This window comes from Lichenostomus cassidix, chromosome 8, assembly GCF_008360975.1.
Source record: "Lichenostomus cassidix isolate B80296 chromosome 8, HeHo_3.0, whole genome shotgun sequence".
NCBI classification, from domain to species: Eukaryota; Metazoa; Chordata; class Aves; order Passeriformes; family Meliphagidae; genus Lichenostomus; species Lichenostomus cassidix.
Genome location: NC_139489.1, coordinates 3,292,297 through 3,316,051, shown reverse-complemented (window position 1 = coordinate 3,316,051; position 23,755 = coordinate 3,292,297). Strand labels below are relative to the sequence as shown.

The following is a 23,755-nucleotide window of genomic DNA, read 5'->3' as shown; positions in this document are numbered from 1 at the left end:
CCCGGCTTCATCGGCTGAAGTCAGTGAAAGCTTTGCTTGTTTTACAATCTGTTTTTCCAACTAAATTCACTGACAGCACTGAATAGGTTATTTTTTTCTTTTTAAAAACTTGCATTCTGATATAATTGAAGAAATATGATTAAGTCTACCCTTCTCCATACAGAAAAACAATGTTTCAAAATAGGATACACTGTGAAATATTTTGAATGTTTCCTTCAAGTAAGATGCTACCATTTATGAAAGAGATTTTTGTTTTGATCAAATGAGTAACAAAAAGCATAACAGCAAATACATTTTAACAGATGAAGGAACAGGATTTCCCTTTTTTATTTTCATTCACTGCCACCTCTTTCTACATCTTCCTGCAAGATCAACATTTCAGTATTTCCATCAACTGCGAAGCAAGGACAATTCAAACATGTGCAAACAGAGATTAACATGCTGGGTACAGCAGGTCACCCATCCTGAAAGGCAGAGCTTTACCTACATTGTGCATATTTGTCTCCAGGGTATAAAAAGTGTGGCTTCAAGGGGAGGGAGGGAAAGAAAGGGAGGGAGGGATGCTCAGCATTAGATGCCAGTTTCCTGAAGAGAAGTCAGCTTTCATGATAAGGTCATCTGCAAAAGCTGTGCAGTCAAGAAGCCTTGTATTTGTCTACTATGTAATATACTCCACATCAGTAATCATTTCTATCCAAATGGATATATCCAAAGCAAATGTTGTGGCAGCAAAACTGCCCTCTGATGAGGCACCCTGATCATTTAAAAAAGACAAGAGGCATCCTTGAAAAGCATGTGGTGCTACAATGACTCTTTCAGTGCTTCTTCCAGAAGGAAGACTCCCCTGAAAATTATTTCACTCATTTTTTTAAACTGAACTTCATGCAACCCTTTCAGGTTACTTTGAAGAAAAATGTTGAATCAATCTACATTCTAAAATGCCTCAGAAAGAAGAAAAATCCCAGCAGTAAATCCACCTAATTAAGTGGGGGTGTATCCAGCCCATAGCTATTATCACTTCTCAGCTTAATATTTTTAAACACACTGTATGTGGAGCAGGCAGTAAGCTCTCCTCATTATTTCTCAAATGAAGCTGAGTAGATCTAACCCAAATTACGGCAAGATAAACCAGACAACTTAAGTGATGAAAATTGTACTTTTCCCTCTGCTTTAGGGACGCTTCTGGCTCATCTGTCCTCTGATCAAGGTGAGCCTGATAAAGCTGAAAATTACACTGTGTGACTGGATTGTATGAGATTATCTTTCCCCTGAGAAGTGATTTATTTTAGTAACTCTTAATGAATAAGAAACTCTCTGCTCCAACACGCTGCTCTTCTTGTGTGGGCATAGCTCCTTATTGCTTTGAGTGAGAGATCACATAAAAGAAATGGAGAATCTGAGTGGCTACATCTTCTTCATGGCTCAAAGACAATTTTGTGTTATAAGATAGACCTTCAGGGACCACCAGTTCCATAAAAAGTGAAAATTAATGTCATCAGTTTGTGGGTTTAACTGCAAAAGTCACTGGCATATCTTCCACTTTTTGAGTGTGAGGAAAGTCCAGTTTTGGTTTTGAGAGATCTTGCTTTGTAGAATTTGGGGCTTCTCGACCTTTAGACAATTCCAGGAGATGTTTCATGTTAAGTCTGAAAATAAGGCGAGGATCTGGTCCAGAAAGAGATGGGCAATTGCAGCTCTCTCTTATTTTAAGAGCCTGTGAACACATAGGAAAACAAATCAAGCTCATTCAAATAGAAAAAACAAGAAAGCTTTCAGTCAATGACTTTGGATTTCCAGTCAGGTTTGCATTTGCACATTCATTAGTGTAATAATGAGCCTGAATTGCTTGTGAACAACTTTTCAACAGAAATGAAGAATTCCTGTGACAAAATGGTAGAACAATGGGAAAAATGAAGAGTGAAATGATTTTCTCACACAGTGATCTCCAAGGATGGATACTCTAAAAGGTACAACATAATTAGACAGGAAGTTCTCCAATGTTTTCTGTGATTCTTATCCACATCAGTACCTTTTAATTTACATTCATATGTAAACTAAACTTTCTGTAGCCCTTTCAGGCTACTTTGAAGAAAAATGTTGAATCAATCCATATTTTAAAATGCCTCAGAAAGAAGAAAAATTCCAGCAGGAAATCCACTTAATTAAGTGGGGGTGTATCCAGCCCATAGGCTATTATTGCATCTCAGCTTCATATTTTTATATTTATATTTACATTCAAATGTAAATGAAAATGACTGCATCAAGAAAAAAAGGATTCTGAATAATTTACTTCCTCAGATATGTTCTATTATTGAAGTAACTATACATAGATGTCTGAATCAAAAAAAGGAGGGAAAATCTCCAGTAACATAATGGACATTTAACTGTTTGGCACAGAGGTCCAGATGGTTCATCAGTATAGTTAAAGTTCTGTTACACAAGTGATCTCATCTCTAAGAAACATTTGGATACACAGCTTCCAAGTGTTATGAGAAAATAATATCTCTAGAATGTAACCATTTCTCTGGATAAAAAGATTAGCAGTAAGAGACCAAACTTTAAGTTAGTCCTGCTCACTAAATAAGTGCCATTGCTTCCATTTTACAGATAAAAAAGCAGGGGCACAAAGGAGCCAGAGAATCTCCCAGAGAATCAAAATTCATTAGCTCAAGCACATGTCCCCCAGATCATCCTGGCTGGTTGGCAATCTGAGAAAGGTATGACAGTGGATGAACCTCGTGTCTCAAAGGCACTGTGGAGAAATTGATACCAACCTGTACAAAGTCAGATGTTTTAAAGGATGCCCAAGTTGTGTTCATTGTCACAAAGCTGAAATACCTTAATTAGACCATAAAAACAGGCAGCTTCTGGTGTGTTTGGCACAGACCTGATGCAGTGCTTTGCAAGCAACTGTGCACAGAGCTATTGGTATCCATGGATCCTCCTACAACTCATTTAAACTAATTAAGAAAAGTAGATCCTATGTATCATATAGCAAAATATTACATGTAGAATTTCAGAGCATTCTACATCTCGAGTGAGAACTATTTTTTCAAGATTTGCAAAATGAAACACCAAGTCCAAAACAAGTCTGATAGTTACCATTAATCAATGGTCACTGTGGTATGGTCATATTTGTTCAATATTATTTGTCTTGGCCTCAATTAACAGCATAAAACCATGGGCAGATTTATATCCAGCTCTGTTTTTAATCCTTTCATGGGAAAACCAGTTCAAATGTACATTTTATTCCACTTCACTTCATAACCATGGATTCCTGAAAAGCAATGTCCTTTTCAGACCTGTCCTGAACAGTACTCAGGTGCCTCCTGGCCAGTACTCAGGACTGTCAGCAGAAAACACACATTGATTAATTTGTTCTAGAAGGATTAATGAAGAGGAAGAAAATAACACAGTTTTCATAGCAGTGCTTGCACTGCACTTGAGACAGAGCAGAAATTTTTAATCTGCTTTATATACACCAGCTTTGTCTGAAATATAAAATCAAATATTCCAGTACAGCTCTGCATAAGTGTTTCCCAACATTTTGAAACACTTTGATATTCTTCCACAGGAGGCACTGGAAACATCTTACTACAGCAGATTTCAAAATAGAAGAGCAGAGCTTCTTAACTTTTTTTTTTTTTTTTGGTATAAGGAGGTTCCAAAATGTATTTCTACCCTAAAATTACTACAGTGAACTGATAAGGTTTGCTGTAAATGGCTAGAAACAAATAGAATTTAAAATTAACAAGTGGTTTTGGAAAAAGACATATTTCAGGAATGTAGCACAAGTTTCTCCAGCTGTTTCTTGCTAAAATGTAGAATTCAAATTACTGGATACACAAGTCTGGATTAGGCATGCAAATACTGTTCCTGTCTAACTTTTAAAAAATATGAATAAAGCTTTCACAGCATGTTTTTCTACAGCATGATCATCCATGTAGTCACCAAATGTAACTGTACTGCTGAACACTCTTCTGCTTCAGTGACCAATTAATTTCTCAACTGACATTTATGACAAACCAGGAGTTTTCTCTTGTTCTCTTCTAAAACATAAGCTGCTGCAAGACTGCATTAATGTCAAGCAGTGTTATTCAAGGCAAATGGGAATATACAGATTTAGGCTGTATCCTGGAAAAGGCAACATAATCCTCTTTTAAACTAATTTAGCAATTTTGTATCTCTGGGTTTTCCTGGCTATACAGTGCCTGACCTATTTCCTTGGTTTCACTCACCTGAAGTCACAGCAGAAAGCTAAAACCAGTACTACAGGTTAACATTTTTACCCTGTGGACACCTGAGCTCTTGCTACATGTAAAGCTGTGCAGGGGGTAGAAGGCATCTATTCAACACCATCACCTCCCATGCCACTGAAAAAACTACAGATATGGAAAGGAAAGCCATGTTAATTTGTCACCTCCCTGCTCAGGACAGCTGTAACTACACACTCCAGTGACAGCAGCCCACCTGCCTGCTTATTGGTTCAGGAAATCCCAAATAAAACATCCAAACTCTTGCTTGTAAGTAACAAAGGTGAAGCTGGTTTTTTTAATCAATACAATCACAGTCACCCCCTGCAATGTCTGGGAGCAGGGAAGGCAGAAGAACTAGTGAGGTCTGAATTATTCTATCACCTTCATGTAAAGCCCATCAGCAGAGGCAAATACAGAAATAAGTAATTTTTAGCTTTTAATTTAGTATTAATCCTTCACAGTGTCACAGACACCAGGCTACCTGCTGGGTCTCAAGCCCTTACAGTGTTAATGAAGTAGCAGTAAAAAGATGATTAAAAGAATTGATAGATTTTACTGGACAGAGAAGAAAAGCAGCTTATATATAATGCTAATACTTCCAATCTTCCACTGCTGTTGGCATAGAAAAGAAAAATTGTGACAAAATATTTAATAACTTTATGGGGAGGATAGAAATGCAGGTCAGTGGTTTTTATTCTCGTTTCCACATTGATAGGGCTTAATTAACATATTCTAGTACTGGAATTATCTGAAGTAATGTTCACATCCTAAGCAAAGGGCAAATATACCAACCCACTTTTGAAAAGGAAGCAAAATCAATGTATCTCCCATTCCCAAAAGGCATCAGACTGAGGAATAAGCATAAAATTAATAAAAATAAAATTAATGAAAATAATAAACATCCAATGTGGATTTACAAGAACAGGTGTTGCCAGAGTAAATTAATTAACTTTTTTTGGTAAGTTAACTGACCTAGCAAACAAGGCAAGCAGTGCAGTTCATATATTCCAACTTATTATTAGTCTCTAAATGATCTCACCATGGCATTTCCACAAGAAAGTGGAAACAGGAGTTACAGTGAATCAAAAATGGAATCTGAGCCAACAACATGATGCTAAAAAAGCAAATGTCACATCAAGATGAATTTTTGTATCACAGGCAAGGCTCAGTAGATAACTTTCTGCTTTATTCACTTTAGCTGAGGCTTCCACTGATGTACAGTGCTGCATTTGAACAGCACACTAGGAAACAGACAAACTGCAGCAAGCCAGAGAACACGAAAATAAAACATTGACATGAACTAGAAGATCCTGTAGCTTCTCTCTGGCACTACACTCCCACAGACTCTCCAGAGTGTAATCCAGAAAAATTATTATCCTTCCCCCCTGCTATGAAATTATTTTAAGATTTCTTTTTTTCTGAAAAGAAAATGCCGAGGCCTTCATCGAGCATCTCTCCATCTTCCATGTAGGAATTCTAAGAGATTTCAGTTTCCTGTTTAAGTGCATACTCTGTTTTCCTAGTTTACAATCCAAACATCTCCCTGTCTGAGGGGAAAATACTTTAAAAACATCGTAAATCTTTTTCATTTGCTTTACTTTATTTCCAGGACAGCACCACTTTGTAACTGCATATGGCTCTCTTGTTTACTGATTCCTCAGCATGGCTGTAGCTGCCAACTTGTTCAGAAAAACAGACCTTTAATACTCATTTGATTTGCTCCCAAACTTTTAACTACCTGGAAAAGATCCCTGTGATATTCCCACATTAATTTGCAGTTCCTAAGACTGTTCAGTCACCTCATTGAGATGTGACATTTCATTACCTGAAGAAAAATTCTCACTTTATATAATTGCATTTTACTGTGAACCTGCTTAAGAGTCTGTGCAGAAACCTTAGTGTGGCCTGAGAAGTCCAAAAGCCTGTCCCTGCTTGTCACAGCTACAGTAGCTCATCTAACAGGAGTTATTGTATTGTCCTGAAAACCATTTCAGCTCCAAAACCACCAGCACATGAAACCAAGTAATGCTCATGATGGATCTGGCACTGAGTCTTAAGAAGTACCAGTTTCTTCACAGAGAGATACTGGAGATAAAAAGGCCTTTTTTGACAATCTGGCTTCTCTCCCTGGGCTCTGAGTATCTAATGGCAATTAATAAATGGTAAACATCCTGTTCTAAAAAGTTTTAGGTATGTGAACAATGAAACAAAAAGAGGTTTATATTGAGCAAAAATAAAACCCTGGGATTCCCTTTCCATGCCTGAAATCCAGCCTGAAGGCAGCAGCTCCCACAAGAAGGGGAGTCAATGCCTCAGACAAGAAGCTTCTGACAGCACCTCTACACACTTTGTTTCATCTTCACTCCACTTTTGTAGTGCCAACCTCACTTATCTTGTGAACTTGCTAAAAACAGGAAGCCTTCAGCCCTTGATTTCTCATCTTACTCCAAAGAATGTTGAAGGCAAAAGGCAAAAAAAAATCTCCCCCTCAATTATCTTTTGGAAGAAGCCTTCCCGGCCCCCACTGCTCTTGGAAGTGAGAGTAGCTCTAAAAAGATGAGAGTTGCTCCACCTGCCAAACTAGGAGAGATGAGACAGAAGTAACAGTTTTACACAGTTGCTCAGTTATTTAACTTATTTGCTCAGGCCTGGGGTAGAACATAAGAAGTAATTTATTTCATTACCTCTTTAGAAGCCAGTCAACAACTATATGAAAATAAACGATCCTGAACCCTTTATGTTCAATCTAGCTAAAACTGAGGCTCCACAAAAAGAATCATTTTCTATTCAGCTGCTCTAATGTGTTAGAAAATCCATCAAAAACATTCTCCCAGCCTGCTTTTGCAAAGTACAAACCTTGTGTACATTAATTTCAAATATCCAGTCTAGCCACTCTTCAGCCTCCTACCCCTAATGCTGACTTTGATTTATGCCATCATTTGTAATATTTACTGTATTCATTCTCATCAAAGGATTCATGAAACTCTTTTTTTCTCCTTTGAAGTCAGCAACCACCTCAACATTTTAGAGCTCCCTCTGCCAATAAATTTTCAAGTATCTTTACAGCTGGGAACTGAGAAAGACTTAAAGTGACAGAAAGTTAAAAAAAAAAAGGAAGAAATTACTAGCTGGTTATAAACAAGTTATTTCCAAACACAGTTTAGCTTGCTCAAAACCAGTGTCATTGTGAAGTGCTTTAGCACTCTATTTTATTTTTTATTTGCTACAAAAGCAATAGAAGTCAAGAGAATTTAGGAATCCAACTTAAAAACTGCCTTTCCAAAATGGAAAAAAAGGAGAAAGAGTGGATCAGACCTGTAACACTGTCACATCTATACCAAAAGGCCATTCAAAACCAAAAATATTACACTTTGATCAGAAATCAGAAAAAACCCTAAACCCAACTTGGAATACAATAATATTTTACCTGTGCTATCTTAATTTTTCCTTATTTAATAAATCCTTTAAGGCTGAGAGCTTAGCAATAGAGAATTTCTGTAAGGATAAAGATCAGCACGGTGCTGTAAGAGTAAATTGTGACTCAATACCAAAGCAGCTCAAGGATTAATATCAAACTACTTCTGGCAACTTTCCTGAGAGGAAAGGACACTTCCCTCAGCCCTGCTCACCTCTGGGATGAGGCGATCCAAGTGCTCAGCTCTGTTTTCATGGGAAGGATGTGTGGAGAGCCACTCAGGCACCTTGGGCTGCCCCTGAATGGTTTCTGCCAACTCCATCTGCTGCCAAAAGACGCTGCTCGCTCTGACATCCACACAAGCCTGTGAGCAGAAGGGAAATAAAAACACCACTGCATGTTTAAAATAATAAATACACAAAAAAAGTACTGAATTTCAAAAGGCATCTTAAATAAAGCCTGTTTAGATGGTTCTCCTCTACCTGACAGGAAAAAGCTGTTCCAAAATATCTAAATGCAGTAAAAAACTCATGCAGAGACACTGGATTTTTTCTTTTTAGCACCTGTGTAACTCCACTGATCTTAAACACTTACACCTGAATTAAGAAAATTCAGGAGAACAATAGGTTTACAATTTCTGCCATATACTTGTGCTTTGAAAAGAAAGCCCAGCTGCAAATTTGAAGTTTTATTTATTAGAACAAATTAATTATCTCCACAGATTTAGGTAAATTTACAGGAAGAAGTTTAGAGTCAAAAATACAAGGTGATAAAAAATCATTCTGAAATACACCTAAAAATTAACTGGAAATGCTTTTGTGTAAGTGATTACACAGCCTTTCATGGGTGATCTGTGGAATCCATGGCAGATTAAAACAATAATTCTGCAGAATTTCTGACTCTCTTCAGAGAAGTATACATTTAACCATAGAAAGTCATGGAACAGTAACTTTTAGAATTGCTTTTGTGTATCACCAACAGACTATTATTACATTTAAGTGAAGGAGAAAAATAAATTAGATTTCTTACACTGACTTCTACTTGTTAAGAAAAAAAAGAGACAAGTAGTCAGAAGATAAGAAAATTACTTCTTCCCATTCCCCACCCCTGAAACAGATGTGGTGCTTTATCTTTTGAATTTATTTATTAGAATTATTATTATAGAAAGGTTATCTGCACAAGCAGAGCAATGCTCATATGTCACTTCACTTATTATTTTCTGGTATGGCCCTACTTATTCAGTGTTAGAAAGCAGTGAGCACAAACACAGCAATTACATTTTTTTAATGGGTTGTATTATTCCCTTAGACAACTTCAAATTACAAATGCAATTTTAATCCCAGAATCAAAGTCAATTTTAAAAACTCTCCCTTGAAGAAACATTAATAATTATTAAAAGGAAATTTTGCTTATGAAATATTAACACTAGATGGTGCTGCTCTCACTGGTATCTGACACATAGATCTATTTCATTAGCCAGGAGTCAGAGTTGGTTCAGTTTCCTCAATATAGAATTAAATTCCACATGAGAAAAAAATGAAAGTAATTGAAAAAATAAATGATGAAAAAAATGCTGAGTAGCTTCTGACTCAGTTTTTGTCTTACTTTAAGTTGCATTGTTCTTATGGCTGTACTTAGCTTAAATCTTTAAATCTTTATATATAATTAAATCCTACTTATGGAAGATCACTATTCAGAGTTCTCCATTCTATAAATACATGGGAGTTTCTTCTAATAGCAACAAACTACACAGAAAGAATACTGTGCAGGTAATGCACAACTTTACACACTTCGATTTCATTGTTTTTATAAATTATATACAATGATATACAAGTAACCAGAATGCCTTTGTTTTTCCCAAAAAACTATTTTATTTTCCACCCCTTCCTAAATAAACATATCTTCAAAAATTTACAGCTTACCTCCATATGAAGTATGAAACTCCCTCTGATTGTAACAGAAACTGAAAAATGTCTGGTACTTTTTTTTTTCTTAATTTTATTTTTAGTGCTAATAAAAATATCAGTTTTATTTACCTTTGCTGCAAACTGAAGTCCCACTTTATCAGCTTCAGCCTCCAGGGTTCTGCTGTAGGGTCTATCAAACATGAACTGCAAAGAAGCACATCAAAGCTCTGTTTCTTGGTTTGGAACGTCTATGAAGACAGAGCATTTTAGCTGTCTTTTAACCTTCTCAATAAGAAGTGGGGTTTATCTATCATGCTCACATTGCATGTGATCAGTATTAATTTTCTAAATGTAATCTCTAATTCCATTATGTGTAACTCATTGATCCTGTATTCAGTCAAAATTAATTCAAATTAGACATATTTTCATGGGCCCTCTCAGCAGCCAGTCTCATTTTGCAGCATCTGAAAGCTCAACATCAACTTTCCACCAGAATTTTTTCACTTCACTCTTTTATTGATATCAAGATTTTTGTAGCAACTGTGTGTAAAAAATTCCAGTGGTTCCCTAAACTTCTGTGACTTTTAAGCCTGGTATAATCTATTTCATATGGCAAACAGCTTACAATAAGGAATGTAGCCATAAATATTTTCATGCAGAAATCACTCCTTTGCCATGCTTGCTCCCTAACACAAGCTGCAAACTGCCCTTGAGAAATCAAACTAGAAGACATAAAGCTAAACCAAACTCCCCTTTTTCTGGAGCTCTAACACACACTAAGGCAGTGGTGGTTTTCTCAAATGTAACTCATGTAGATTTGGGCAGCCTTGCCCTAGTCTGTCACGTTTTAGTAAATGCAAATGAGGAGTTGTTAAAACAGCCTGCTCCTGCAGAGATAAGGAGCCTGTCACAACATCCTGCTTTAGTCATCCATTAGGAAATATGAACTGGAGAATGGCAAATGTGCAAGGTTAGAGAAGAGAGAAAGGTTTATCAGCTCAAAAAGGTTTTATCAGCTCTATATCTGCCGTTAGAAATATGTCCTCCTTAGGAGTTTCAGGGAAAAAAACACCAAAAACCACAAAGCCGTTTGAAATGAAGAGCACCAAAGAATTGGTCCAATCCCTGGAGTACATAAAGATAACTATAACTTTTTGCTTTTTTCCAAAGTAGTAGTGATAGAGTTTCTTTACTAGGTCAAAAATAGAAGCCAACCAAAGCTGATCCTTTAAAGGTTTTTTAAAGCCAAACATGCTGGTTTAGAAGTAAGAAGTTTCCATACAGACCTTAAACATTGCAATTATAAATATATTTTTAAATCCTCTGATGATAAAGTAATTCCTCAAAATGGAATACGTATTTTTATTGCCTTGGAAAGTGGTTCAGGTCTGTTGGTGCATATGTATTCACTAAACAGCAAATAAAGTCCTGGTTAATCTGTCATATATACCTGAAGCATCATTTCCCAGTTAGCCAGATAAATTATTTAATTATTAAAAATATTTTAGACATGGAAATCAAACTGGTAACATACAAGAGACCTAAGGCATTTAACATGCAGTGGTATGCATCTGCTACTGAAAAATGAAATGGCTTTAAAAATCTTTTGTGAATGAGCTAAAATGGAAAATCTGAACTTCAAACTCTAAAATCCTTGTCAGAAACTTGACACAAAAAAGAAGGATTTGATTTTTCAAATCAATTACCAGAGCTGCCTGTGTATGTTAAAGAAAAGGAAGTTTCAGGTATGTTGACTACCCAAAATCACCAGTTTTCACATGAAATACAAATCTGATGGTGTGAGTTGGACATGAAAGGATGATAAAGTACTGCATCTGTACATACTGGTGTGTGGGACATGAGCAAAATTCAGAGTTGTGCTTTGGGTTATTCCAAGAATAATTCCCAGGCTTTAGCTCCCATATAAAGTAACTGCTGCTCTATAACAAAGCCAACATTCAGCCCAGAAATACAGAACAATAAAGAACAATCACAAATAAATGTCATAAGAAAAGTTAACAATTTATTAAGGAAAGAAAATCCACTAGCTTTGGGGGAAAAGGCAGAACTGGAGCTCACATGCCCAAAGGCCTACAAAGAATCACTGGCAAACACTTAAAGTCAATAATAAAAAATATATAGTAGTCAGTAGGTCAGAAAGTCAAGCCTCTGAGGATATAAGAGAAAAGCAAATATTGAAACAGGAGCAAGTACCACAATGTGGCTTAAATAACCCTTTCACAGAACAGGATGCTCAAGCTTTAAAAAGCAAAGTTATGGAAGAAGAGGAGGAGAAACATCCTGAGAAAATTTGCAGAGAGATTCATTTTCATATAAGCACAACAGGTAAATGTTGAATGGAGGAAACAGACATTGCACTCCTGGGTGACTAGAAAACTTAGTTTTCCATTTAGCATCTTTTGTCTATGGGATGAAAGCTTTGCAAGTATTAATCATGTCAACATTACTACAGTTTGATCAGCCTTTTAAACCAGGACAATATCCCATTGGTGATGTTTCCTTAGCACAGGACTAGGAGCTTAAACCCAGATTCCCTTTCCAATCTAAAGCACACCTCCAATCCACAATGCTAAAATATCTGTTCTCTGTGGGGAGGAGAAGAGATGCTGACAGGGAGTTGAATCTTGCTGTCTAAATTATGAGCAGTCTCAAGATTCATTCACACTATGTTTTTGCCAAATTCAGCTCTTCAAAATGCTGGCTAGCATTCATCAATGTATTGGTTTCTTAGCTACTTGTGCAAATATCCAAGCTCTTTAGAGATAATTTATGTTCAGAATCCACACATCTACCCATTAGCATAAGAACTACCAAAACAGATTGGTTATGTCTAATTTTATGTTTTTGAAGAACTAGGGGAAATCTCAGGAAAAGCATCAAGTCAAAGCAACCAAAGAGCTCTTTCACTTTAATTCAGATTAAGGTTTTATGATCTAAGCAAAATTTCTATTTAAAAAACACACTTTTTAAAAAATAAATGGATCAGTAAATGTCCAGAGAGTAAATTAAACTGCTGAAGAAAACTGGCACCACAAAGCCTCTGAATTTTACTTTGCTGAAATATATGCTGGCTGAAAAGATTATTTCAGTGACTTGTACAACAGCATGGTTTATAAAAAGAGTGTTTATATTCTCAATCTTTTAATCTTGGAAACCATTCTTACCACTAACAATATATTTAAAGAATTCCACGCATTTTATTCGGTTTAGGAACAATTTAACAACTATTTAAAATAAAAACTTGGCATTTTACCATATGCAACTTCAAAGGGCAAGTTACCTTTCTAAAAGACAATCATCTGCCTTAATTGGCAAGCAGGTTCCTGGAGCCTGTACAACTAAATCCAGTCATTTAGGGAGACCTAAAGTTCTTCAACATGACATTTTAAATTCAGCATCAACTAAAGCAGAATCAGACTTCTAAAAACATATCTTGTTCCATAACATACTCAAATACTAATTTCTGCTTACTTTCCTCCTCTTGCCTTTTTCCCCAGACTTGCTATTCAGTGTAGCAAAAGGTTAAAAATGTCTTTCCAAGGAACTCAGGAAGGACAACAAAAAATGTCAGTCTTACCTCCTGCAACTTGCTCTGAATCCACTGGCCAACAACTGCCAAACTATCACGAGGACAGATGGCCCAAATCATGGTGAGAAAGATGAGTGAGAGAAAATCCAGGAAGTGAACCAAGCTGGCTTTCTCTGCCTGTGAACAGAAATTGTCCCATTTTAATTCTTTACTGTCTGACATTTCTCTGTAACATAACAGAATTTGGAAACACTTTAAAAATCACTGATTTTTTTTTCATATGCAGTCACAAGAACAGGATAAGCACAAGATTCCCTGCTTAAACCATAAAAAATCCAGTTGGATAGAAGGTATTTTCAGTCTAGAATCCACATAAGTGCATAAATACAGCTGAAACAAATACATTCTGCTTATTGGCCTCTCTGAGAGGTTCAAAGCTTGAGGTAGGATGGTGGCAACATGCAGAAAAAGTTCTTTAGTAAAAAGGCCATGAAACATCTCAGTTTGAATGAAAAATCTATAAAAATACCTCAGAGACCATTCTTTACATTAATTTGAAAAGAGATAAGACATCACTGAGACAGGATCACTAATGGGATAAGGGGACAGTAGACATAATGTATTTATCTTTTATTTTCTGCTGCTTTCCTTTAAATTCAGAATCTAAGAGATTATTCTGCTTTCCAGAGCTCTATTTGACATCGCAGCAAATTCATCAGAGCACTTACAGGCAGCATGATGAAATACTTCTCTCTGTGCCAGTTGGGTGACACAGATTCCATACAAACAAGTTTTTTTTTATTATTAGAAATATTTTTAGAAGATTAAAGGGTTGGTTGGCTCAACTGAGCCCAAGAAACCACGGTATGAGCTGCTGCTCACCCAAAATCATACAAGCATCAAGCTCCAGGTATTCTACAATATGACATTCTAAACCTGTGTGCTACAATAACAACAGCATCATGTATTTTAGGACACTTTTTAAAAGTATATCCACTACTGTATTCAATTATAGGAGTAACAGAGTTGCTGAGTACCTCCAGCTGTTTATGTCTGTGCTGTAAGAGGGATCTGCAGACCAAGTTCTAAATGACTTTTAAAAGTGAGCCATAATCCACCTGTACAGCTCTGAAAAAAGCCCTGGCAGCCTTTGTGCTAACAGGAACTACCACAGGTCTTCTGGCAGTTATTAAGTGCTACAGGAATAATAAGGATCTACTGTAGCAGACTACTCATTTCAAACTCAATTTTGCATTAATTAGACAGAGCCACACTGAAAACTTGGTTGGTAATGATAGGGAGAATCATAATTAGAGTAATTAGAATTAATAATTTAAGAATATTAGACAGCTTTCTTTAAAGACTTACTGCATGTTCCAGCACAGCGTGAGCTATTTCATGTCCTAAAATAAACGACAGCTGATGAATATCAGAAACTGCATCCAGCAACCCAGTGAAAACAAACACTTGACCATTCTGTAAACAGAGAGAATAAAAATTAAGTGGGAGACACATCAAGCGCTGTTTCAATATTATTCATTTTCTGTGTCGTGTTCAACTTACTGGAAGCACAAAAGCATTTACACCTGGCTCATCCACCACGTGGATAACCCACTTGAGTGCTGAGACCTGGGGGACGTCCTTGTTGCTTTCAGACAAATGCCCAACAACTCTCTCCACAACCTGGTAGCGAGCATCTGTCTTGGGTAACATCTGACCTTTGAATTGCTCCATCCACTGAAAAAAAAAATTCATTCATTGTAATTTTTAAGATGGATTAATTTATACAAAATACGTAATTTGAAAATGTCTTTCTACTTGTTCTGTTCTTATCTCGCATGTCTGACAGGAATATGGATACACTTGGATATGGCTTATCGAGTTTCACTTTACAACAGGAAGTTTACAGGAACTAGTTCAATGGACAGTTAAAAAGAAATCAATTAAAGAAAAATTAATTGATTCAGTGAATAAAACAGAAGAATGGAATGCAGGTGGAGAGAACTACCTTACAAAGTGACCTTAGAAGAGAGGACCTGAAACAAGTGCCAAAGAATGCTCAAATCAGCACAGAAATGAGACAGATCTCAGAATACAACTACTCTTTTACAGACTCTACCAGATTTCTGTATTTCCTGTTCTATTAAAATAATACAGCTAGGAATGTTTGCTACATGCATCACATGTGCTTTTTAACTTTTTGTGCCCCTGATGGAAAGGGAACTCTTGAAGACGATGGGGGCAAGAGGAGGAAGTAACAGATGGGGAGGGTCTGCAGGGTTATCGAGGACACCATGAGGTTTGTTTGCCCATCTCATTAACAGAACTATCTCACCACAAAAAAAAAAGCAACAGTTTTTGGGTATTTCCAATTTTTTGTTTAAAACCTTACCATATCATACTCCATCTGTGACAGTTCCCTAAAATGCTCTTTGCCAAACACCAACAGCCGAGCACGCCCAGTGATGGGTGTCTCCTCCAAGTGGGTAAAATAAAACATGACAAATACAACTCCTAAGCTGCTGACACCCAGCAGGATCTTCCATTTGTTTTTTCTTGCACTTTCTTTAAAGAGTTCCCGTTTATTAGGGGGAAGTGCCTTCCACCAATTTCTTATGCTCCTGTAAGATACAAACAGTGTTAACTTAGGACACAGTTAAAAAGGAATTTGTTGCTGTCTGTCCTTGCTGCACTCTCTATCACAGTCTCATCTCACACAGGAGCTTATGGGAGGTTATACTGTAATTGGCTTCTGCTCCACTCCATTTCTTCCCTCCCACAGGAGAAGGAATGCCCCTTAGTGTCTTGGTTCATCTCCCTCTACCACATGTAAATGAGATGGAAAAGAGCAAAAGATACATCTAACACCTCTGATAATGGAAAAAACACTTCTTGTTGAGCAATCTGTCAGTCAAACAACACTACAAACACACCTGCCATCCTCCCCACATTCACACTTTGCATGATGGGTCTTGCACTGAGAGGAAAGTAACACGCTATTTTACCTGCCAAGAATGATGGCAAATAATTTCTGAGCTGGCTTCACAATAATCCAGAAAAGAGGTACTGGTGCAGCCTGAAGTGATGGTGATGTGTGAAAAGACCTGATGATCTGAATGTTCCAAGCAGAAAAGTGACAGGGGAGTTGCCCTACAGAGCTGATCTGCAGGGATAGGATCTTCTCTCCCAGTGGCTGAGAAGACTCAGAGCAAAACCTTCCTGAACCATGGTGTGCATTCCTGTACACTTCTGTATTTGGGACATCCAAAAGACATCTCAGTCCTTTACCAATGCAGTTTCTACGGAAGCCAGGATTTCCAGTCAAAAAACAGTTCCTAGCATTTCCACTCAAATCCAACCTTTGGCATCTATCTCTGTCAAACAGAGTTCGGCACCATCCTGTGTGAGACCTAGAGAGATTATTGCACTTCCCCTGCTTGCTCAAAGAAGCCAAATGAGAGAAAACACAGTTCCTGCCCGGCAGCTTTAGACCACAGATGATATTCATAACTTCTTTGCTTGGTTACCCTGAAACAAAGAAAAAAATATAGCAGACTGGTATTAAGAAACCCACCCAAACAAGAAACTCTGCATCCGTATTTCATTTTCCCCGAACAGATACTGTGTATTTGTTTGCCAACAGCTGCGTTGCACAAAAAAAGGTCACAGTCACAACCGCATCCGGTTACAGTTTTAAGGCATCAATCTACTTCCGACTGTGAAAGACATCAGTGTCTTGCAGCACTGAGAATAAAACAAGATGCGATTTCTTTTTTTTCCTTTCACTCTTATTACCACCAGATCAGAGTGACTGTAGGTGTCCCTTGTGGGTCATCACCTTTCCCACCGGGGCCATTCCTATCCATGAGGAAAAGCAGGATCTGTGAGCACAGTGTTCGTACTTTGCTCCCGGCCTAGGAACACAACACAGCGAACCCAAGTGTCCGCCAGCCGGGAGCCTCTGCCTCATGGACATAGAAAAGCCTTAGCATGGACAAAACCCAGGCCCTCCCGCCCGAGAGGTCCCGCCGCTGTCACTTTCACCCGCTGGCTCCGATCGCAGCCTCTGCTTCCCCCCCACCCCCGGCACCCTCGGGGGCAACCGCGATTATCGCGACACGAGCTGATGTGAGGAGCCGGGGCTGGGAAATGAGGGAGAGGAGTCACTGTGAGGCGCCCGCCCGGGTAATGGCGGCCGGGGAGGCAGGGACAGCTCCAGCCGCCTCACAGCGGCACGGCTCAGGGACCGAGAACCACCCGGCTCCCCTACTCACCACCGCGGGAGGCGGCGGCGGAGGGGCCGGGCCGCGGAGCCGGTGTCGATACGGAGCCGGGGCGGAGGGCGGGAGGCGGGACGGGCTCCGCGCTGCTGCAGCGGCTGCCGGGGCTCCGCGTCCCTTCCCTCAGGCGGGGCCGCCGCCGTTCCCGCCACCGTTCCCGCCGCCGCCGCTCCCCTCAGCGGCGCCCGCCATTTTGTGTTGGCGCGGGGAGCAGCGCGCCCCTGATGAGGCACAGAGCCCGTTCTCCTGAGGGCCTTAACCCTGCCTTAACCCTGCCCGCGGGGTTTCCGCGTCATCTGGTCGCAAAATGTGGAATATGTCGCGTTTATTTTAAGTCAGGGTGTTCTTTGATGTTAGATCTTTGTATGCTTGCAAGCCTAAATCAGTGGAACAGGCAGCAGCCAGCTTCCCACAGTCACGGACAGCCGGGAACTAAGATTTCCCGCTTTAAGAATGTAGCAAATCAAGGTGTTGATGTATATCTGTGTATACATTACTAACTCGGCAGAATACTCAAGGCTTGTGTACCCTATAGCTGAACTATGATCATTATAGTAATAAAAATCATGCCTATAGCTCAAAAAGACCCTGTCCAGGTGAAAACCCATCCCTTGAGGGTGTGTGGAAGTCAACTGGGGCTATGTAACTTGTATGGAAATTAGTAATCAATCATAATAGAGAGTCTGTGCTTGGAAAGTTACCAGCTCTGAATTCCTGCATTTAAATAATGGCAGGAAAAGTCTGGTGGTCCTGCTTGATTTGTGGACTCCAAGCACCAAAGCTTGCACGGCTCCAAAATAAAAAATTCCTTGAATGTCTAATTATTGCCTTTTTGCACGCCAAGTAACAAATCCCATTTTGTGGCAACAACCTCATGGCTGGGGTGGCCCTGAATCCTGGCAGTTCAGAGGTCATGGATGTTCAGTCTTCTTCCCAGGATGGGTGAGGCTGGGAGGAACTGCTGGAGCTCATCCAGTCCAACCTCCCCCTCAAAGAGGGTCCTGAGAGCCCTCAGGAAAATGTCCAGAGCTTTCAGAGCTCACGGGGGTTATGCCTTGGGCTTGTTTGCTCCCGTTTTACAGAAAGAGTCCTATGAGGAGTGGCTAAGGGGGTTCAGCCTGGAGAAGAGGAGGCTCAGCTGGGAGCTTCTCGCTTTTGCAACTGCAAAAGTAGTTTGGAGCCAGGTGGGGGTCAGGCTCTTCTCCCAAATAACGTGTGTCAGGACAAGAGGAAATTACCTCAAGCTGTGCTGGAGGAGGTTCAGGTTGGATATCAAAGTGAGTTTCTTCACAGAAAAGGTGACTAAACATTAGAATGGGCTGCCCAGGGAGGTTCAAGGAACAACTGGATGTGGCACTCAGTGCTCTGATCTGGTTGACAAGGTGGGGATTGGTCACAGGTTGGACTCCATGATCTCAGAGCTCTTTTCCAACCTAACTGATTCTGTGATTCTGGTTTTGGGGACCTGAAATGGAAAGTGGTTCCTGCCACCAAAGGACTGGTGACACTCCTGGTCAGGAAGCTTCAGATCTGCTGCCACAGTAGGGGCAGAGGTGATGTTTTTCCCAAGAAAATGGCAAGCTGCTAACATACTATGTAGCTCTTGTCCTACTTATCTGGCTGAGAGGTGTATCTTGAGCGATGTGATGTGAAAAACAGGTTATTTGCTGAGGGAGGGTGAGGCTGGGATGTGTGGTAATGACAGGGCAGCCCAGATGCACATAAGCCCTGGTGCTTTGAACGTAAACAGAGGCCCTGTTGTTGTCAAAGGTAAAGAAACACAAATCTTTGCCTTTCAGAGCCACATCCTCTGTGGATGAGCACAGTCAAGTATTGCTCAGTGTTTGTTGAGGTACTCCTTAGTCCACCTCTTTTTATTACCAGAACCATCTCCTGTGACAGTTCTTAAGCATTGATGTTCATTGCCAGGGAAAATACAGAGTCACCATTTCTTGCAGCCCAGGCCAAGAAGGAACTTTATTTGGTGATAATCTCATAATTCCATCTGACACAATTCCTTTAAGACCTGCCCAGGCTCCATTATCATAAAAGGCACGAAGAGTAAAATCTGTCAGTCAGTAACACGACATTAATTTTTGTGACTGTCAGCTCAAGTCACAAAACCAGCTGAACTGTAGCAGCAGAAAAACACTTTGTCTAACCCAAGCCTTGTGTGTGTCCCAGCTGTCAGGAAATGTAGAACTGAAAGCTCTCCTTAATATCCTTATTAGACTTCATATTTGCTTGCTTTTCTTGTCTTTTCCATCTAGAATTCTCCATTTCTAGGCCAAGCACTAAGGCTTTGTACTATTTCTTCCGTGGAACAAATATCATTTTTCCACCTCAGTGTCTCCACTTTTTATCAAGTCTTCTGAAAACATACTGGTTTTGGTTTTTTTTCTTCGCATGTTTCTTTTTGCAATTACTTGTTTCTCCAATTGCATTATTTAACTCTGTCTGCATAGAGGGTATAGGAACTATTCCAACATTCCTGACTCACTAAGTTCCTGTTAAAATCAACAGATGTCTTGAGTGTGCAAGTTTGGGACTAAAAGTTGTGTCTACATTCTGCACTTCTAAAGTTTCCCCAAGTAGCATCACTTGCAATTAAAATTTCAAAGCAGACAAGCAGCAAATACAGCACAGGTAATTATAGGATCTATGAAATACCAACTCTAAATATATCTCTACATGAAAATCTAGTAAACAGTTGAGCAATTGGAGAGTTATAGAGTGTTTTTTTCTCTAAATAGATGTGTAGTGGAAAAAACATTCTAACTAGTAATTTATACTATTGCTTCTCTTGAATTTTAATGAAGATGTGTGCATATAACTATTTTTTCCCTGAGGAAATAAAATAGAATATTCTATGATAAAGAGAAGAAGGTTAAGGCACGTTTTGTCGCTGAGGTTTTGTTTACAAGCCTCATCTCTTCTACAAAAAAAGGCTGTAATTCTCATTTCAGACGAAGACTAGAAAGTAAATTTTCAATTTTTTAGACTGCAGAAGATCTATTTAGAGGCCATGATTTCCTGAGTACAATTAAACAATTAACACCTTAACAGGTACAATTTCCCTGTGCAGATGGGTGTGTCAGTATTGGTGTATCTCTTTATATAAGTAGTTATTCTGAACTGAATGAGATTTTGTATATGTATGAAATTATTCACATAAGCAAATGCCAAATCCAATAAAAGGAATGAGAAACAGTTTAATTCTGAATATAAAAAGTATTTTTCTGTGGTTGGTCTACAGATACTAAAGACTCTTTGCCACCTGTTTTGATCATCACATTTAAAAAGTCAGTTAAAATATAGTGTTCAGCTTCAAATGAAAAAACGTACTATAAAATATTAAAATATTTGGTTTTTATATAAATCCAATGAAAAACAAAGTATTAATTGATAGTATTGTTATTCAAGTTCCAGTGTAATTCACTTCTGCTCATGGGATGCTGGGCTAAAATCTTGGCAGAAAAAATACACTCCATCTCCTTCTGCAAGTGAGAAATTGGATTTAATGCCACTTGGTCTGTTTGGCTAGTGGAAATATCAGGAGTTCACATTCATTTAAAAGATCAGACAACGCTTTTCATGAATATCAAGATTTTTCCAAATGTTGTGCACTAGAATATCCTGCCTTGATCCACTGTGTTGCATACTCTCCTTTGCTCTCCTCTTCCCCACTGAGATAACATAGAGGATGCTCTTTAAGAATTGAATAGGTTTTAACTATTGCTGCATATGGTCTCTGTTGTTGATGTTTAAAAAAGGTAGTTTTAAAATCCAGAAAAGGAAGTTACTGAACCAAACAGAAGTTCGCTGTAAAACTGCTCCTCTAAAAGTTGTTATAAAATTCAATACCAAATTTAATTCCAAAACATGTGTGAAGAGTTGTAAATCAGGAGTGCTCTTTTCATTGCTTCCTAGTTGTTCCATGTGGCTTTTCTGGGTGCAACCAGAGCAGCAAAAATGCTGAGATTTCTCCTTTCAAGCCTTGCAAGGACAAGTATTTATCACAAAAGAAACACCTGAAAAAGTTTGGGTGCATATGCCACCAGTACTGTTGGGCCCACATGTAAAAACCTCGGTGGAAAATTAGCAGTGCACATTTTCATAATTCAATCTTTCATTTAGATAATGCAAAGTCTCCCTAATTGTTTCTGTGGCGCTTGATTGGTGCTGGAGTAGGGCTGTAGGAGTGTTATCCCTCAGGGACCAGGGATCATCGTGCAAATGAGATGTGGATCTTGTCAGGCTGCCTGGCGTGGATGAAATTTTAACTAGGTAAAGCCTGGTACAAGAGATTTTGTTAGAACTGCTCAATAATAATAGTAAAACTTTAGGAAGCTGATTTTTCCTGCTTTCATAGCAATGGTAAAGACTTAAGATTGATTTTAGCATTAACAAAAAAAAAAAAAAAAAGAAAGAACAATATGTAATTGCAGTATTTAAAGCCCTGAGGCAAATCAGTGAAAATGCTTTGGAAAGGATAATTATACCTGTGTGAGGAAGAAGATCTATTTAATAGCATTAACTGGCCCAATTAAGGAGAAGTGGAGGGAGGGCAAATCTGTTACTTCTTTAACTGTTCACTGAAAAAGTGGTTTCGATATTCAAGCAGTAGAAATCGGTTTGGCTTTTTCCAGGGCGATTCCCCAAGGTTTAAGAACTACTGGAGGGATCTTGTCTCCAATTGTCAGTAACATCCCAGACATGCAGATGTTTCACCATCCAAACAAGAGAGACCTCGGTGTATTTACATGGCAAACACTAAGATTCACATCAGTAACTTAACCTGGCATAATCCCAGTCTAAACATCCCTAAGAGATTATTCTTAAGCAGGGGAAGATGGGACAAGAAAAGGATTCTTTGCTGTTCCAAAACAGCAGCAGGTTGACTATTGTACCACTGGTAAGAGGTAGAGGCTGCAGGGTGGTGAGTGCAGAGGAGGATTTGCTGCCATAACATTTTCCTGAGGGCTTCCCTGCTCTGACAAACAGTGATGTGTGTGTGGAATGAAGGTGTGGAACAGACAGGTGGGTGCACAACCAGCACCTACAAACTGACATGGGGGTTTTGTGTCAAAGAATTCGAGGGTACATACTCAGGTATATGAGCAGACATGGACTTTACCAGGGGGAGTAGAGAGAACAGAGTTTAAGATGGTTTTAATCCTCCTTTCATTTCCTTGCTGTAGTGCTGCCATTGCTTCTGGCACTGTCCTCAGATCGTGAGTAGTTACAAAATTTTAGTTGAAAGAGAAGGCCAAAGCTCACTTTGTGCAGTTGCAGAGAGGTAGTGGCACTGTGTGCAAAGGGCAGCACTAGCCTCTTCAGAGTTCTAGTGCAGACAGGGGAGTTTCTTTTCTCTGCATGTGTTTAATTTGAGCTTTCCAAGGTAGCCAGTTGGAATTGCAGAACATAATTTAGGCAACAGCTAACTCTGGCATTGGCAAAGCAATCACATCTCCCTTTATAACCCAAGCAGGCAATAGCACAAAGGGGCTCTGCTGTCATCCCCAGAACTCCAAGAAGTTCTCTGAGCCCTGTGTTTCAATTAATCTTCTCATTCTATTGATTAATTGCAGACACCTTATCTTTCCAATTAACCAACCCTGGTGCATTTCCAGTCCCTGACCAGTGTGCAGTCCACTGGTGCTTAAGGACTGGCAAAGAAATAACCAACCACAACACATGGCTTTCATAGGGCAGTCTTTTAATGATCAATAAAAATAGGAATGGCACCACAACAGCCTCTCTTCTCACTCTCAGCTACTAAAAGGAAAAGTAGGAGCTATGGAAAGATGCTGCCACTGTTACCTGCCAAGATTTTTTCAACAATTAGTCACTTTTGCCTCTCCTACTCAATGTTATTCCTAAATGTTTATATTATAAAATTTCATAATTCACCTTGAAAATAATATTTTTTTCTTATGACAGAAAAGAGAAAAATGCAGGGATTTTAAAAGACTGTTGAAAGCCACAGTAGATCCCCAGAAAAGACCACATATCTCATGATCTCTGATGGAAGGACAGTACTAGTCTCTCAAACACATGGCTTTGATCTGCGTAAGTTAAGAAAGTGGTTAAGCAATGTACTTGGGAAATTTTAATTCTCATCTTACATTTCTTCAGCACTGAGGGCTGCTGAGCTCCAGATTTTTAATTTAATCTGTTTTATAAATGGCTGTTTGCAATATCATGTGAAGTTAAGCTAAGTTCTGAGTTTTCCTATGACATGGAAAGATTCAGCCTAGATCTCAAATTCTCACTTCATCTTCTCTCAGCACAAGAGTGCATTCCGGACTGACAAACAACCAGCTTTGACATGTTGCTGTAAGGCA

At 38.9% G+C, this 23,755-nt stretch overlaps 1 protein-coding gene across 1 annotated transcript; it reads right to left on the bottom strand.

The window, feature by feature from the left end:
• Positions 1 to 289: 289 nt before the first annotated feature.
• On the bottom strand, positions 290 to 17,643 carry OMA1 (OMA1 zinc metallopeptidase). The gene is made up of 9 exons (XM_085067467.1): positions 17,403 to 17,643; positions 16,134 to 16,656; positions 15,521 to 15,749; positions 14,692 to 14,865; positions 14,497 to 14,604; positions 13,177 to 13,305; positions 9,708 to 9,782; positions 7,886 to 8,035; positions 290 to 1,714 (listed from the first exon to the last, which is right to left on the bottom strand). The coding sequence occupies exons 2-9, from the start codon at positions 16,634 to 16,636 to the stop codon at positions 1,496 to 1,498; spliced, it is 1,587 nt and encodes a 528-aa protein (XP_084923593.1). The 5' UTR covers positions 16,637 to 16,656; positions 17,403 to 17,643; the 3' UTR covers positions 290 to 1,495.
• Positions 17,644 to 23,755: the final 6,112 nt, after the last annotated feature.

Excerpts from the sequence above, each read along its gene's own strand:
- OMA1 (XM_085067467.1), bottom strand. The coding sequence starts at position 16,636 with ATGAATATCATCTGTGGTCTAAAGCTGCCGGGCAGGAACTGTGTTTTC. Across the intron at positions 9,783-13,176 it reads TTCAGAGCAAGTTGCAGGAG|TTCATGTTTGATAGACCCTA; the intron begins GTAAGACTGACA and ends GCTTCTTTGCAG. Across the intron at positions 8,036-9,707 it reads GACTTCAGTTTGCAGCAAAG|GCTTGTGTGGATGTCAGAGC; the intron begins GTAAATAAAACT and ends TTCTGCTCACAG.